The sequence below is a fragment of the Cydia strobilella genome, chromosome 18 (genome assembly GCF_947568885.1).
Source record: "Cydia strobilella chromosome 18, ilCydStro3.1, whole genome shotgun sequence".
NCBI classification, from domain to species: Eukaryota; Metazoa; Arthropoda; class Insecta; order Lepidoptera; family Tortricidae; genus Cydia; species Cydia strobilella.
Window position 1 is genome coordinate 12,031,744 of NC_086058.1, and position 15,507 is coordinate 12,047,250.

General features: G+C 44.0%; 1 protein-coding gene across 1 annotated transcript; it reads left to right on the top strand.

The window, feature by feature from the left end:
* The first annotated feature begins 267 nt into the window (after positions 1-267).
* Positions 268-15,341, top strand: LOC134749703 (ubiquitin carboxyl-terminal hydrolase 14). Its single transcript, XM_063684721.1, has 12 exons — positions 268-426; positions 1,155-1,333; positions 1,846-1,953; positions 2,393-2,507; positions 2,805-2,980; positions 5,854-5,939; positions 6,468-6,624; positions 7,090-7,155; positions 8,083-8,265; positions 9,340-9,451; positions 9,995-10,174; positions 11,198-15,341. The coding sequence occupies exons 1-12, from the start codon at positions 411-413 to the stop codon at positions 11,335-11,337; spliced, it is 1,518 nt and encodes a 505-aa protein (XP_063540791.1). The 5' UTR covers positions 268-410; the 3' UTR covers positions 11,338-15,341.
* The last annotated feature ends 166 nt before the right edge of the window (positions 15,342-15,507 follow it).

A 15,507-nucleotide genomic window follows, 5' to 3' on the forward strand; every position in this document is an offset into this window, starting at 1 on the left:
ATTGCATGTTTTATTGTAGATTTTACGGTCAGATTTTTATTGTACAAAATTCGTTTCAAATAATTAATATGATTTTGAAATGGAAAATTATTCATTGCATTAAATACCACCAATATACAGGTGAAATTTTATTCACCAGTTATACTGCGTAAGTGAATTTATAGGACATAATAGTGAACAACTTTTATAATGGGACTAATGCCGAAATTTCACCTGTATTATACCACCAATGACATTTTATTTGACAGATTATGTCTGCCATTCATAAACTTTGCATATCTGTGATCTGTGGTCGACAGCGGGTGTAATAGTTGTCGTGACTTTCAATTCTTATTTATTGTAAAAGTTTTGTGTATTATTAACACTTATCTGGCTTTTATTATAAAATAACTGATAAAACACACATTACAATGCCTAAATACTCAGGTAAGTCAATCTTAGATGTGATTTCCTGTAATATTTGAAAATTTGTGAGGTTAGAATCGTTAAATTGACATCAAAATTGTATTTTTGTGGTAATTGCAGTGTTCTGGGCTCGTTATTCATTTTATCTGGGTCATAATTTATGAACATGTAGCCATAAACTTGTCTCTAACAATAAAACTCATTTGCTGTGTCATGGTGCCCTAAAATGGTCAACAAGGACCATACTCGGTTTACGACCGGCATTTCAATTTTCTTTATTTATTTTATTTATTTCGTGTTTCACTATTTTAAAGTTTCATTCCACAGTTCTTCGTCCTAAAAATACATTTAAATGTAGGTCAACTCCCAAAAAGTTACAGAAATGTAAAACAACAAATTATTATTTTAATTGGATTCATAATAAAACTTTTTAAGCGTTGATGATGCTACTACACTTAAACATTATTTTGTTACTTGTAAACTTTGTATTATGCTTGTAAATCATTTCCTTTTCATATCTGGTTGTGAACTTGTAATTTTGGTTCTGCTCATGTTATGAAAAATGTCTGCCAGCCTCACTTATTAATTAAACATTTAAATAAATAATTTGTATTGCCATGATTATCAGTTTTTGAGAATTTTTAACACATTGTTTTAAAACCATAGTCTTAATGAATGAATGAATGAATGCTATGAATGAATGTCTAAATTATCAATTGAATTTATTTGTATAATATTTGTAATTGCAGTAAAAGTCAAATGGGGCAAGGAGATGTTTCCGGGTGTGGAGGTGAACACAGATGACGACCCTGTCCTGTTTAAGGCACAAATTTTTGCCCTGACGGGGGTGCAACCTGAGAGGCAGAAGGTTGTGTGCAAGGGGGTCACACTGCGGGATGAGGAGTGGGGCACCTTTAAGCTAGTTAATGTGAGTGGTTGCGTTTATACCAGTTTGAACACTTTCTGGGCATTTAATCTTACCTGCCAATGTAATGGTAGCAGCAGAGCATGAATATTTTGAACTAATCCAATTGTGATTTGTAAATTCATAGTTATTTCTTTGCTGTTTTTCTGGCCCGTGAACCAAGAGATGAGTTGCAATGATTGGAACAATCGCTGTAACACCTATTTGATGCAATAAAATACAATATAATGACTATTTTAAAGTGTGACTCAGATATAACCGCAGCAAACATGTGCACAAAAGAGTTGATTTACCCTTACTACAAAGTTGATTAATAGTTGGTATAATTGAAGTGAAGAATCCCATAACCAGAGGTCGACAGGGGTGAGCTATTTACCTTATAATTTGACATGCCTTACGTCATATTATAAGGCAAAAAGCTCACCCCCGCCGACCTCTGCCCATAACTTTTACAAATTTTCAAGGATGTTCTGCAGTAAAAATGAATATGATTTAACCCTTATTATCATTTGCAGAATGCCATAGTTCTAGTGATGGGCAGCAAGGAGGAGGATGTGCCTTCAGCTCCGGTGGAACAGACCAAGTTTGTGGAGGACATGAATGAGTCGGAGCTGGCTACCGCTGTAAGTATTTGTGGCTTTCCATCAAGAGAAGGGTACTTATGCTTCATTTGCATAAGGACTCTATTTATATATTTACTCAGTAAACCTACCAAACCTCTAGGTATGGTAATTAATTGAAAAAAAATTATCCCAACAAAACATTTCATGTAAAATGTTGCCAAGACGAAACCATAAGGCTTGCACTGTCAAAAAGTTATCAGATCTTTTGTAGAGGCAAGCTTCTAACTCTACAGGCCCCAACTTCACAAACTCTACACCTTAGTCGAAATATGTGGCTTGGCCGTTTCGCTACATGGGCGTAAGGTGAAAAATGTATTCACTATAAATTATTTTGTATGTAACAAAACGGCCAAGCCACATATTTTAATTAAGGTGTAGAGTTAGAAGCTTGGCTCTACAAAAGATATTATTTTGATGGAACATGTTTTAATTTTTTTAGCTGGACCTCCCTGAAGGCCTGATAAATTTGGGCAACACCTGCTACATGAACGCGACCGTGCAGTGCCTCAAGACTGTTCCAGAACTGAGAAACGCACTCCTCAGTTATAACAAAAGTGAGTTAATTGCCATTTTGATCTTGTTTGTGTTTGAAAACTTTGGAAAGTCTGTTATGATAAAAATAAATGAGATATTTTGTTAATTATGAAGTGTACACTACTTTTTATCCAATAACTGGTAGTCATTTTAATAGTTTAAATGTATATAGGTGTATGTTTCTGTAGTATGTTTTCAACTACGCCTCACGTGTATTACGTGTACGATATCTCGTCCGTGAGAGGTAACTATTCTCCCTACACTATATAGGGATTCATTGATCAACCGAGGCCTGACAAACGTGATCTTTTGTGTAGACAGCGGCGGCGGCACGGCGGGCGAGCTGACGGCGGCGCTGTCGGACACGGTGGCGGCGCTGGAGGGCGGAGGAGCCGGCGCGTGCGCCAGCGCGGCGGCGCGCATGCTGCGCGCGCTGCACGCCACCGCGCCGCGCTTCGCCGAGCGCGCGCCCGGCGGACACCTGGCGCAACAGGTTTGTTACAACTAGCGTGTTCGGTGTAGACAGCAGCGCTTCGCCGAGCGCGCGCCCGGCGGACACCTGGCGCAACAGGTTTGTTACAACTAGCGTGTACGGTGTAGACAGCAGCGCTTCGCCGAGCGCGCGCCCGGCGGACACCTGGCGCAACAGGTTTGTTACAACTAGCGTGTACGGTGTAGACAGCAGCGCTTCGCCGAGCGCGCGCCCGGCGGACACCTGGCGCAACAGGTTTGTTACAACTAGCGTGTACGGTGTAGACAGCAGCGCTTCGCCGAGCGCGCGCCCGGCGGACACCTGGCGCAACAGGTTTGTTACAACTAGCGTGTACGGTGTAGACAGCAGCGCTTCGCCGAGCGCGCGCCCGGCGGACACCTGGCGCAACAGGTTTGTTACAACTAGCGTGTACGGTGTAGACAGCAGCGCTTCGCCGAGCGCGCGCCCGGCGGACACCTGGCGCAACAGGTTTGTTACAACTAGCGTGTTCGGTGTAGACAGCAGCGCTTCGCCGAGCGCGCGCCCGGCGGACACCTGGCGCAACAGGTTTGTTACAACTAGCGTGTACGGTGTAGACAGCAGCGCTTCGCCGAGCGCGCGCCCGGCGGACACCTGGCGCAACAGGTTTGTTACAACTAGCGTGTTCGGTGTAGACAGCAGCGCTTCGCCGAGCGCGCGCCCGGCGGACACCTGGCGCAACAGGTTTGTTACAACTAGCGTGTACGGTGTAGACAGCAGCGCTTCGCCGAGCGCGCGCCCGGCGGACACCTGGCGCAACAGGTTTGTTACAACTAGCGTGTACGGTGTAGACAGCAGCGCTTCGCCGAGCGCGCGCCCGGCGGACACCTGGCGCAACAGGTTTGTTACAACTAGCGTGTTCGGTGTAGACAGCAGCGCTTCGCCGAGCGCGCGCCCGGCGGACGCCTGGCGCAACAGGTTTGTTATAACTAGCGTGTTCGGTGTAGACAGCAGCGCTTCGCCGAGCGCGCGCCCGGCGGACACCTGGCGCAAGAGGTTTGTTATAACTAGCGTGTTCGGTGTAGACAGCAGCGCTTCGCCGAGCGCGCGCCCGGCGGACACCTGGCGCAAGAGGTTTGTTATAACTAGCGTGTTCGGTGTAGACAGCAGCGCTTCGCCGAGCGCGCGCCCGGCGGACACCTGGCGCAACAGGTTTGTTATAACTAGCGTGTTCGGTGTAGACAGCAGCGCTTCGCCGAGCGCGCGCCCCGCGGACACCTGGCGCAAGAGGTTTGTTATAACTAGCGTGTTCGGTGTAGACAGCAGCGCTTCGCCGAGCGCGCGCCCCGCGGACACCTGGCGCAAGAGGTTTGTTATAACTAGCGTGTTCGGTGTAGACAGCAGCGCTTCGCCGAGCGCGCGCCCGGCGGACACCTGGCGCAACAGGTTTGTTATAACTAGCGTGTTCGGTGTAGACAGCAGCGCTTCGCCGAGCGCGCGCCCGGCGGACACCTGGCGCAACAGGTTTGTTATAACTAGCGTGTTCGGTGTAGACAGCAGCGCTTCGCCGAGCGCGCGCCCGGCGGACACCTGGCGCAAGAGGTTTGTTATAACTAGCGTGTTCGGTGTAGACAGCAGCGCTTCGCCGAGCGCGCGCCCGGCGGACACCTGGCGCAACAGGTTTGTTATAACTAGCGTGATCGTTGAAGACAGCGACGGCAGCACGTGCCCTTCAGATTTCTGGCGCAGCAGGTCCAAGGCCTGGATAGTTGAATGGACCGGGCGAGTACCCTCGAGATGGTCTTGCAAAGCATATTCTTTGTTACATTTCTCAATATCTTGATCGATGTTTAACCTTTCCTTACAGTTACAGTATTGCCTTGGAAGCCATTATTTTTATTTTTACACCAACGAATGACTTTCTTTATAAGATAATAGCTGGGGGGGCATGTAGGTATGATAGGTTGTCTGGAAGAGATCGCTTTTTAGCGATAAGTCCGCCTGTTGTTACCTACTCACTTATGTCCTGTCTTTGTTTGTAATATGTATTTTTCTTTGTAGTGCACAATAAAGTATTTTATTATTATTATTATTATTTGTATCTCCTTCTGGATTTCACGGGCCTATAAATCCCGGTCTTTTGATAGGCTTGCGTGGGGATATAGATCCAACACGTAGAGGCCCCTTGGAGAGCTTTAATGTCATGTAGAATGCCTGCTGGAACCCGTTCACAGGTGCACCAAATTGGTGCACCTGTAAACCTGTGTGGTGCCACCAATAGACACCCATGAACCGGTCGCAGCAGGCATTGGGACTATTGTAGAAAAAGTGAACAGTATACCGGTTTATGGATTGAAGTTTATCTGGTCAAAAGATTGGGCTATTGCTGAGAGGTCCGGACACCTGCCATAACAATGTCTGTACACGTTATCGAGGCAGGCGGTGACTCGCCGCTGACTAGATGGGCCCCTGAAACTGCCGTCGTAAAGACGACCAGGAGCAACACCGGTGTGAGCGGCTCAGGGGTGTCGAGAGGTGTGCGCCGCTTTCTACCCAGTGGCTGTTACCAGCCACTGTGCCAACTCGCGTCTTATGCATCTTTCACTTCCATCCCTGGAGCATATAGCTCTTACGACTCCCCTCTGGACGGCCAATGAAGGCAAGCCAGAGCTGAGAGTCCTGCGGGTCCCCTTGGGGTCCACTCCGATCGACGAACACACGCCGGAGACGGAGACCCTGACCGACTCTCTGGAGCACTCGGGTCCGTGGGGTCGTCACTCCCCAACAGCTCGCCACAAGCTGCCCTGCGGGCTTATTATTATTATTATTATTATAGACTAAAAGTAATAATGCAACTCTATTTTCTCTTAAATATTTATAAATGACTCGTTGATAAATATTTGTCCTGAACCCAGGATGCCTCCGAGTGCTGGACGGAGATCGTGCGCGCCCTGCAGCAGCGCCTGCCGGTGTCGGCGCCGCCGCCGGTTAACGCCGACAGGTCCGTATTTATTTACTTTCTTACTGCACAAACGACACATATTTTGCAAAAGATTAGAAAATAAAGATTTTGTCATTATGAAATTATTTAAAAAATGCATGTGTCGCTCAAGTAATTTTAGTTGATTTATAACTTTTCATGTTTCGATGCGTTTCGGCGCGCTGTGTCTGTATACCTACACGTTGTAGTTACTGCACCACTTGACGCTACTCTAAACGATTCGAAACATGTCCAGCGATCAAATAAAATTACGTTCAGACCCGCCAAAAATAAATTAAGTCTCACGGGAGTTTGATCGTGAAAATATTTATTTAACGAAAAAATAAAGTACATAGTGCATGTAACATGTTTTGATAATGTAGGACCATCAACCACCTCATTGTAGGCGATAGCTCATATTATTACATATATCTGAACCTTAAAACCACCACGATGCAGCCGCTATTTAAACGCTCGCATAATCTTATCTTAGGCGTAAAAATCATTAGAGAAAATTCATACTATAAATATGACGATTTTTTTTAACAGGACATCAGTAGTAGAGCAGTACTTCGGCGGCACCCTGGACGTGGAGCTAGTGTGCTCGGAGGCCGAGGAGCCTCCCACCAAGGCGCACGAGACCTTCCTGCAGCTGTCCTGCTTCATCTCACAGGACGTCAAGTATCTGCAGTCGGGGCTGCGCTCGGTGAGTACTGCAGTACTGCCCCCTACTTCAACGGATAATAATACACTGGTAATCTCAGCCCTGTTTAGCTGACCTCACGCTGCCTTTCGCTGCGGTCGCTAGCATTAGGTATGAGATCAATAGGACAGTTGACAATTTTTTTTAATGAGATCAGTCGATCAGGTTTGTTTTGAGGATCAAATGTCTGTATGGGACCCATTGTCTTAAAGCAATACAAAAGTCACAAATGATGGTCAAAGTCTGTCATCGCCACTTTACTGACCAAACGCTCTAACACAAATGGCAACACATCATGACTTCACTGTGTCACTTTGCTTAGAAGCCGTTCCAATGTATGGAAAACAAGGAAATTGCGATTTTATCGGTGAAATGTTGCGTTTATGTATATTGTTACTAACTTACTATTATTATTATTAATCTCAACTCGCCCGAAAACTTACTCTACGTGTTTTCGTTTGTTTACAGAAAATGTCAGAGCAAATCACAAAACTATCAGAAACGCTGGGAAGAGATGCGATCTACACAAAAACAGTATGTATCATCTTTTTTTTTTTTCTGCTGTCTACAATAAAAACAGTTCTTGAAGTCCCAACATCTTCATCTAACAGAATAAATTGATTATGTATCCAACTAGGGTACAAATCGAATAATTTTTATGAAATAAGCGACCCGCCCCAGATTCGCACGGGTAGTTTAACAAATTTACACAAAATCTTTACAAATTATACATATAAACCTTCCTCTTGAATCAATAGATAGATAGAGATCTATTAAAGAAAACCGCATCAAAATCCGTTGCATAGTTTTAAAGATCTAAGCATACATAGGGACAGACGGACGGACAGACAGCGGAAAGCGACTTTGTTTTATACTATGTAGTGATTTTGATTTGTGTTTTAAGTAGTCACACTATTATGTCTGTTATATATAAATTAGCGGCTTGCGGTTTACATAAACAAGTAGGTTTTATCAGAAACAAATGATCATTCTCATACATCGGGGTTTTTGGTGCGGGAATGTTTTACACTAGCCAAAAAATTGGTAGAAACTCTGATAACCGACTATTTTAATATTTCTAAGCACATTTGGAGCTTACTATCTATTTTTAATACATAGTCTGGTAATTTTTTTTTTTTTTTTTGACAAATTATTAAGTTTATTATATACAACACATAGTTCATGATCAGCAACGCAGGCTTCGTCAAGTGCTTACAACAATAATAAATATTATATAAATATAAATAAATTATAACTTATATATAAATTAGAAACTGAAATAGATATTATGCACTAAAGAAAAAGTGACCAAGTCCACCGCCAACAACCAAGTGACCAAGTTAGCCGCGTAAGCTTAAGACGCGGGTTCGATTCCCGCTTCGGTCACCGGTGGACTTGGTCACTTTTTCTTTAGTGTATGATATCTATTTCAGATTGACTATGTATGTTTGTATGTTTCAGTCAAAAATCAGCCGTCTCCCAGCATACCTGACAGTGCAGTTCATCCGCTTCTACTTCAAAGAGAAGGAGTCCATCTACGCGAAGATTCTCAAGGATGTCAAGTTTCCCGTCGAGCTGGATGTGTACGAGCTGTGCACACCGGAGCTGCAGGAGAGGCTCATGCCGATGAGGAATAAGTTCAAGGTAAAATATACCTTATTGCGTTGTACTTTAATTTATTTTTCAACATTTTTGGCTCATAATCCTAGATATTAAACACGCGTACTCGTTCAGTGTATTATTCCACTCGTGCTTTTTCATTATATTATCCGACTGAATTAAGAAGCTAACTGATTGCTAATAATATGCATGGAAAGGGAGCCTTCTTTAATTGGTCGGACTGGCGGGCACGGGCGCGCTCCTCGCGCCTGCGCAGTGCGCGGCCAGGCCGGCCCGCCCGCCGCGCCGCCCGCGGCCGGGGCGAGCGAGGGCCGGCCGGCAGTACGAGTATGACAGATGAAACACACAATACTAACTGTTTTAACTATTAAAATTTGATTAATATGAAAGTTTCTTTTTTTTCTCGCAAGTGTGTTGAAAAACGTCGTATGAAACGCGTGTGCATTGGTCATTACACACATCGGCTTTCTTATTGCGCGCTCGCTTACAGCTCGCGCGCACAATATCGCCTCGTGTGTAATGACCAACTTAGCACACTTGTATCATAATGTACTATTACGTTGTCAATAGATCTACGGAAATAATCTGAAGAATGTCAAGCTCGCTGTGGAGTTAGATGTGTACGAACTATGTACAGTTAGCATTACTTATTCGCTTAGCACCTTTGCATACAACCTTCTATGCAGAGGGGTCACTTTTCTCTGCAGCTGACTGTACTCCGAAGCTACAGGAGTTGCTCACGCCGATGAGGAATTCAAGTTAAAATGGACTTTATTGAGTTAGGGTTCAGTTGGTTTTCTGTATTAAAGTATTTTGATGATTGAAATCTCTCATAAAGACGTCCACAGACGCGCACGGTTACAGTGTAAGATGAACCTTCTTGCATTCTGATAAGGTTTATAATGGCGTGTTAAATATATGTAATAGGCGTGGCGAGGCGTTTAAAATAGTTAGGGCTAAACTTAAAATAACCACTACTTAAATGAGGTTGTTATTTTTAAGCCATCTTAGTAAATATAAATTGATTTAAAATTTGTGCCAGTTTTTAAAACTTTGTTATATTTATTAGCTTGACTGACAAAATTATTCCTATTGCAGGAATTAGAAGACGCGTCAGTCGAGTCATCGTTACACGCGAAGAATAAGAACCACGGCGACAGCAAAAAGGACTCCAAACCTAAAAGAGCATTGCCATATTGGTTTGAAAATGGTAAGTTTGTGAAGAGACTTTTTTCGTTAAAATTTTTTTTTGTCTTAATTTAATTTAATTTTTAACTAGCAGAAACGTCTGCGAACCCATATAGATTTGCTGACTATGGATGAGGTCTTGGTGGCTCAGTTGGCAGAGCGGTGGAGGTCGATCCAGAGGCCGTGAGTTCAAGGCTCATCCAAGGCAGTAATTTATCCACTTTTAAATTTATTCTAAGCTTAATTTTTTGTCTAATTTTATAAATTCTTAATCGTTAGGAAATGATTTTTTTTTTCGTTATGATGACTACCGCTCCTCAACCCAACAGCGGAGCGACAACAGATGCTCATTGTACACATCACCTTGTGAGTTACTACTTGGGAATTCCCGCGAAAATAACTGTCAAATTGACGTTGGCTTCAGTACATTAAACCAGCTAGTTATAGTGCTTCTCTCTTACTACCGTGCGGTGTACAGAAAGTGACTCGTCGTGCTCATGTCATGCGCGTAAAGCGTGAGCGTGAGCGATAATGCGAATTGGAGTCTCATTTTTTTTGTTTACAGACGCAGGCAGCAACAACAGCGGGTACTACCGTCTCCAAGCCGTGTTGACGCACAAGGGCCGCTCGGCGACCAGCGGTCACTACGTGGCCTGGGTCCTGCGCGGCAACACGTGGCTGCGTTGCGACGACGACGCCGTCACGCCCGTGCCCGAGGAGGAGGTGCTCAAGCTCAGCGGAGGAGGTGAGTACTGTGCCCGAGGAGGAGGTGCTCAAGCTCAGCGGAGGAGGTGAGTACTGTGCCCGAGGAGGAGGTGCTCAAGCTCAGCGGAGGAGGTGAGTACTGTGCCCGAGGAGGAGGTGCTCAAGCTCAGCGGAGGAGGTGAGTACTGTGCCCGAGCGGGAGGTGCTCAAGCTCAGCGGAGGAGGTGAGTGCTGTGCCCGAGGAGGAGGTGCTCAAGCTCAGCGGAGGAGGTGAGTACTGTGCCCGAGGAGGAGGTGAGTACTGTGCCCGAGCGGGAACCGCTCAAGCTCAGCGGAGGAGGTGAGTGCTGTGTCCGAGGAGGAGGTGCTCAAGCTCAGCGGAGGAGGTGAGTACTGTGCCCGAGCGGGAGGTGCTCAAGCTCAGCGGAGGAGGTGAGTGCTGTGCCCGAGGAGGAGGTGCTCAAGCTCATTGGAGGAGGTGAGTACTGTGCCCGAGGAGGAGGTGAGTACTGTTCCCGAGGAGGAGGTGCTCAAGCTCAGCGGAGGAGGTGAGTACTGTACCCGAGGAGGAGGTGAGTACTGTACCCGAGGAGGAGGTGAGTACTGTGCCCGAGCGGGAGGTGCTCAAGCTCAGCGGAGGAGGTGAGTGCTGTGCCCGAGGAGGAGGTGCTCAAGCTCAGCGGAGGAGGTGAGTACTGTGCCCGAGCGGGAGGTGCTCAAGCTCAGCGGAGGAGGTGAGTGCTGTGCCCGAGGAGGAGGTGCTCAAGCTCATTGGAGGAGGTGAGTACTGTGCCCGAGGAGGAGGTGCTCAAGCTCATTGGAGGAGGTGAGTACTGTGCCCGAGGAGGAGGTGCTCAAGCTCAGCGGAGGAGGTCAGCACTATGCCTGAGGAGGAGGTGCTCAAGCTCAGCGGAGGAGGTGAGTACTGTGCCCGAGGCACTACGTGGCCTGGGTCCTACGCGGCAACAGTATTCAGTAAGTATTCGTCTGACAAAACACCTGTTTCACAAGCCATGTGCGCCCTACCCCCGATTGTATAGGAAATAATCTTCAATAATTTCAGGTGACTGGCACTGCGCCTACCTGCTCCTGTACGGGCCCAAGATCTGCGAGATCCCGGAGCCCGAGGAGGAGGAGCCCATGGTGACCGAGGCCAGCGAGGACTACGCCCCGGCGCCGCACGGACCCACCGCGCAGGCGTAAACTGCCACTGAAGGCTCGTGAAGGATTGCACATTGCTCCTTTCTGTTCTGGATAGATTGGGACATGGGAGCTTTGAATATTCATAATCAGCCTAAAGCAATTTACTACTCTACAGTCACCTGCAATAATATGTTACTCTTCGAAGGCCGCAAAAATATGTGACACGCTCTTATGGCTCTATAAATAAGATCGTATAACATATGATTGCAGGTGACTGTACACAGACTTCTAAAGGGGCGTCCATATGCCTGCTCAGGATTCGCTCACTGCTCGCATGAACTAGTGTTGGTTATGACTCGAGTCCTTTTAGTTTGTTACAGAACCGGAGTCTTTTCTAGACTCCTGTCCTTTTCAGATAACTTTCAATTCATTTATTAAACAAAAAAAATGCAGTTTTCTTCGTGTCTTCTTTTCTTACCTGTTATTTAGATAAAACCCTTAAAACCTGTAACATTGTTGATGAAGTCTCTATTCGGACGCTGAAGTCTTTGTGTTGTGCTTATAAAAGACTCAAGAAAGGACTCGACTCGGGACTTAAGGCGGTTCCCTGAGCCAGAAGGCGAAAAAATCTCCTTATATGATCTTTTTTCTAAGAGGCGTTGATATTCGTAGACGTGGAAAAAATATATGTAGTTCTTGACTATATTATCTTTAACAACATAGCTTCCGATACACGAATTATGACACTTCGCTCGATACAATTAATTCCCAAAGTAACCTCTAACTCGGACTTTTAATCCTACTTTACTCGGTTATTTATTATAAACAAAAAAGAATTCGATCAGAATTGACACTTGGCGCGTATGTTCTTTCCCGTTCTTTCTTGCGAAATGTGACAAAGACAGCGGCAAACGGCCTTAAAAGACTCGGAAGTTTTTTAAGCGCTAAGGTGGTATCCCTGTCTAATTTCTTTGACCAATGCGATTGCATCTCACTCTCGCATTAAGCAAAATGTGAGACGCAATACACATTGGACAAAGAAATTGGACAGGTGTAATACCACCCTAATACTTGTATAGTTGGTCAAACCAAATTGTCAGTAAATAAGAATAAAAAAAACTATACTCATCCCTTTCTTTTGGGTGCTAGTACTAGTGTAAGACGAAGATAGTATGATTCTCTATGTTTGAAATGAGACAGTCCTTTGACAAACTATAAATACTAGTTTTTCAAATTTAGACTAAAAAGACTCGGGACCTAACACTAACATAAATTACTGTCCGCGCGCCAATTCCGTGCATTCAGAGGGGGAAGGGGGGGGGGGGGGTCCGCCGCGCCCGTACGTACAAAATGACACCACTGATATGACGCCCATTCCGAATATTCCTCAGCCGTGCACGGAATTCGCGCGCGGACAGTACGTAGTAAGATGTGCAGTGCGCCAGTGCCCTGTTCGCGGCGTGTTCGCCAGTAAATCTAGAGCATACTAGTTTCCTCACAAGTCACAACCTACATCCTTCTATCTAGCATATGGCCTGCCCACTTGCCCAGTGTCCACAACTTCTGACCTTACTCGTCATTGTACCCTTTGACCGCCAAAGACGTCAGCTGATGCGCGCGGCTACAGACCAATATCAACCTTCGTGCATTTCAACAAGGTTCACTATGACGCGCCGCAAATAGATAGGCGTGACATTCAAAGGCTTGCTAGAGTAAAATGGAGGAATTAATTTAGAGCTCTCCCTGTTACCAAAGAGAATTAAGAAGCCATAGAGTGCTCACTCCATACATCGGTTTGGTTACCAAACAGACTATTATTTTCGTAGTCTACATCTAGCGTCAAGTAGCGGAACTCTCAGTACTGCTACTTGACAATAGATTTCGCTGCAAACGGAAAGTCTAATGGTCGACGATTTTCAGCTAATATTATAACCAGAGTAACCGGAACTGTATTTTCAACTCATTCTGCTTATAAATCATAAATCATTTATTTATAATATTAGTTATAAATTGTTGAGCAATACGCATTTCGTCAGTCGCGACACATGTGACATTCTGTGTCGAGTCACAGATTAATAAATAGTTACTACGTAACAGATACATCATTCCCAAACAAACGCGAAAATACCTACGCTATAATAGCCTACAAAATTTTAATAATAATACCTGCTGCTCAGGACGAGAAGAAATGTACCATAAGTACGCGCACAAAGAGTCGAGACTGTGTTGCCCGGCGTGCGAGTCACGCAAATATTTAAAAACAACACTTATCACACCTATCAACTGACTCAAAAACTCCTTAATTTACGATTTACCTAATTATGTACAAAGAAATAAATGGTGACAAAATTCATAAATATAGATTTAAAATACTACTCACCTTTCTTCGTCTCTCGGAAACGAAAAAAAAATGTTTTTTGACTTTTACACCCATCTACTGCACAATAATTACGTGGTTTCGGCATTTCTAAGCGTAAGCGCGGGAAACGTGCGGTGCGAGCGCTCAGGCGGGCGTTCGGCGGCCCTCTGTCGGTTGTATCGTCGACGATACGCCGAGCGGTAGGCATATAGCGCGTGGCCTTGAGCGAGTGACGGAGGCCTGGTAGAGTAGCAGTTCTGATCGATCCGCTACTTGACGCTATATGTAGACTACGAAAATAATAGTCTTTTTGGTAACAAAACCGATGTATGGAGTTAGCACTCATATGTCTTCTTAATTCTCTTTGCTGTTTTTTTTAAGTGTCCCACTGCTAGGCAAAGGCCTTCCCCCTAGACTTCCAACCCTTTCGATTAACCGCAGCATGTTAGTAGCAGCTTTGCTGTTACTTAACATTTATTCCTTTTTTTATTTGTATTTTGTTGTAGGTACTATACTACAACTTAAAATTGGCTTCAGTGTCCTTAACTTTCGGAAACAGACTGGTTTTTTTTTATTAATCTCAGTATGACCCATCTTCTGATACTATATGGGACAACATAGCTTTTCCCACGGTGCAAATAACTGCATTACAATCATTCGTATTTATTCGAACTCACTTTATAAAAAGATAACGTGACTGTTTTGCGTATAAATTATATTCTCAAAATACGTTTAAATTATGGTCCGAGTTGGTTGACGTATGATAAAGTATATGCTTTCGTATCCAAGTAAGGAAATAATACATACGTCAATAAATAACTCTTCAACATATAAAATTCTCTGCTCTCATATGTTATTACTATGTAGGTATTTATTTGGCATTTCTACCATAAAAGAGTAATTATCTGTTCTTTATGTTGATGTATCCATAAAAAGTCTGATTTTGAAAATGGATTTTACCCGTAATATTAATATACAAACACTGATTGTAACTACGTATACCATTATACTGTAGCCAAATTTTTAATAACATTTACTCTTCATTGTGAAGTATTAATGAATTTACGTACCTAAACCTGCTAGGTGTCATACTATAGTATAAGCTAGAAACTGACTGTCCACACAAAATTATACCTTATTTTTAGGTAATAAGGTGTAATATTGTAGCTAAAACTGTATGTTCAACCAAATGTTTATCCCTGGACTTCAACCAACCAGCGGTGACATAACTTTTGGTGCCGAACGCCCTGAAAAAGAGATGCGAATATGTTTTCTACTATTACATGTAGTAAACGTCCTTTGCCATCGTATTTTCTCGGAAACGTTTTTGTCGTGCTACTTCAGTTAACCTCAGTACTTTTTGTACTGAGACTGACTAAAAAACATAACACGTTCGTGCGTTTCCGTGAGAATACGGTGGTAAAGGATTGTTCACTACATCTGTACTATTAGGTATACTAAGGCGTTTGGTTGGACGGACTACATTTTAAATAAAAAAAATGTGTAAATTACGTGTACCTCGGGCCAACGGCACTAGTGATCGTTAATTTATTGTAATTGGCATTTTGAATGCGCTGTTAACTGCTTAAGGCATTTCGTTTTTATAGTTTCTCAATAAAATGTCGTCTGATTTCTCTTTATACAATGTAGTTAACTATTGAATTTTATAAGACTTATAAAATAAATATTGATCGAAAAATATTTTTCTATTTTTTTATTCCTAAACAGATCCTCTTAGATTTTTATTACTTTACGACACACGTTTTTACTCGGGGCGCGATTTTATCTTAGACTTAGATTATATCTTATAGGGAGCTTGCTTGAACTGGAGGGAGCAGCCTACGTGTGCCTGTGCCCCCTGTTTATTGGCG

Bases quoted from the DNA above. Each gene is read 5' to 3' on its own strand.
- LOC134749703 (XM_063684721.1), top strand. The intron at 5,940-6,467 runs GTCCGTATTTAT...TTTTTTTAACAG, and splicing joins CCGCCGGTTAACGCCGACAG to GACATCAGTAGTAGAGCAGT. The intron at 7,156-8,082 runs GTATGTATCATC...TGTATGTTTCAG, and splicing joins ATGCGATCTACACAAAAACA to TCAAAAATCAGCCGTCTCCC.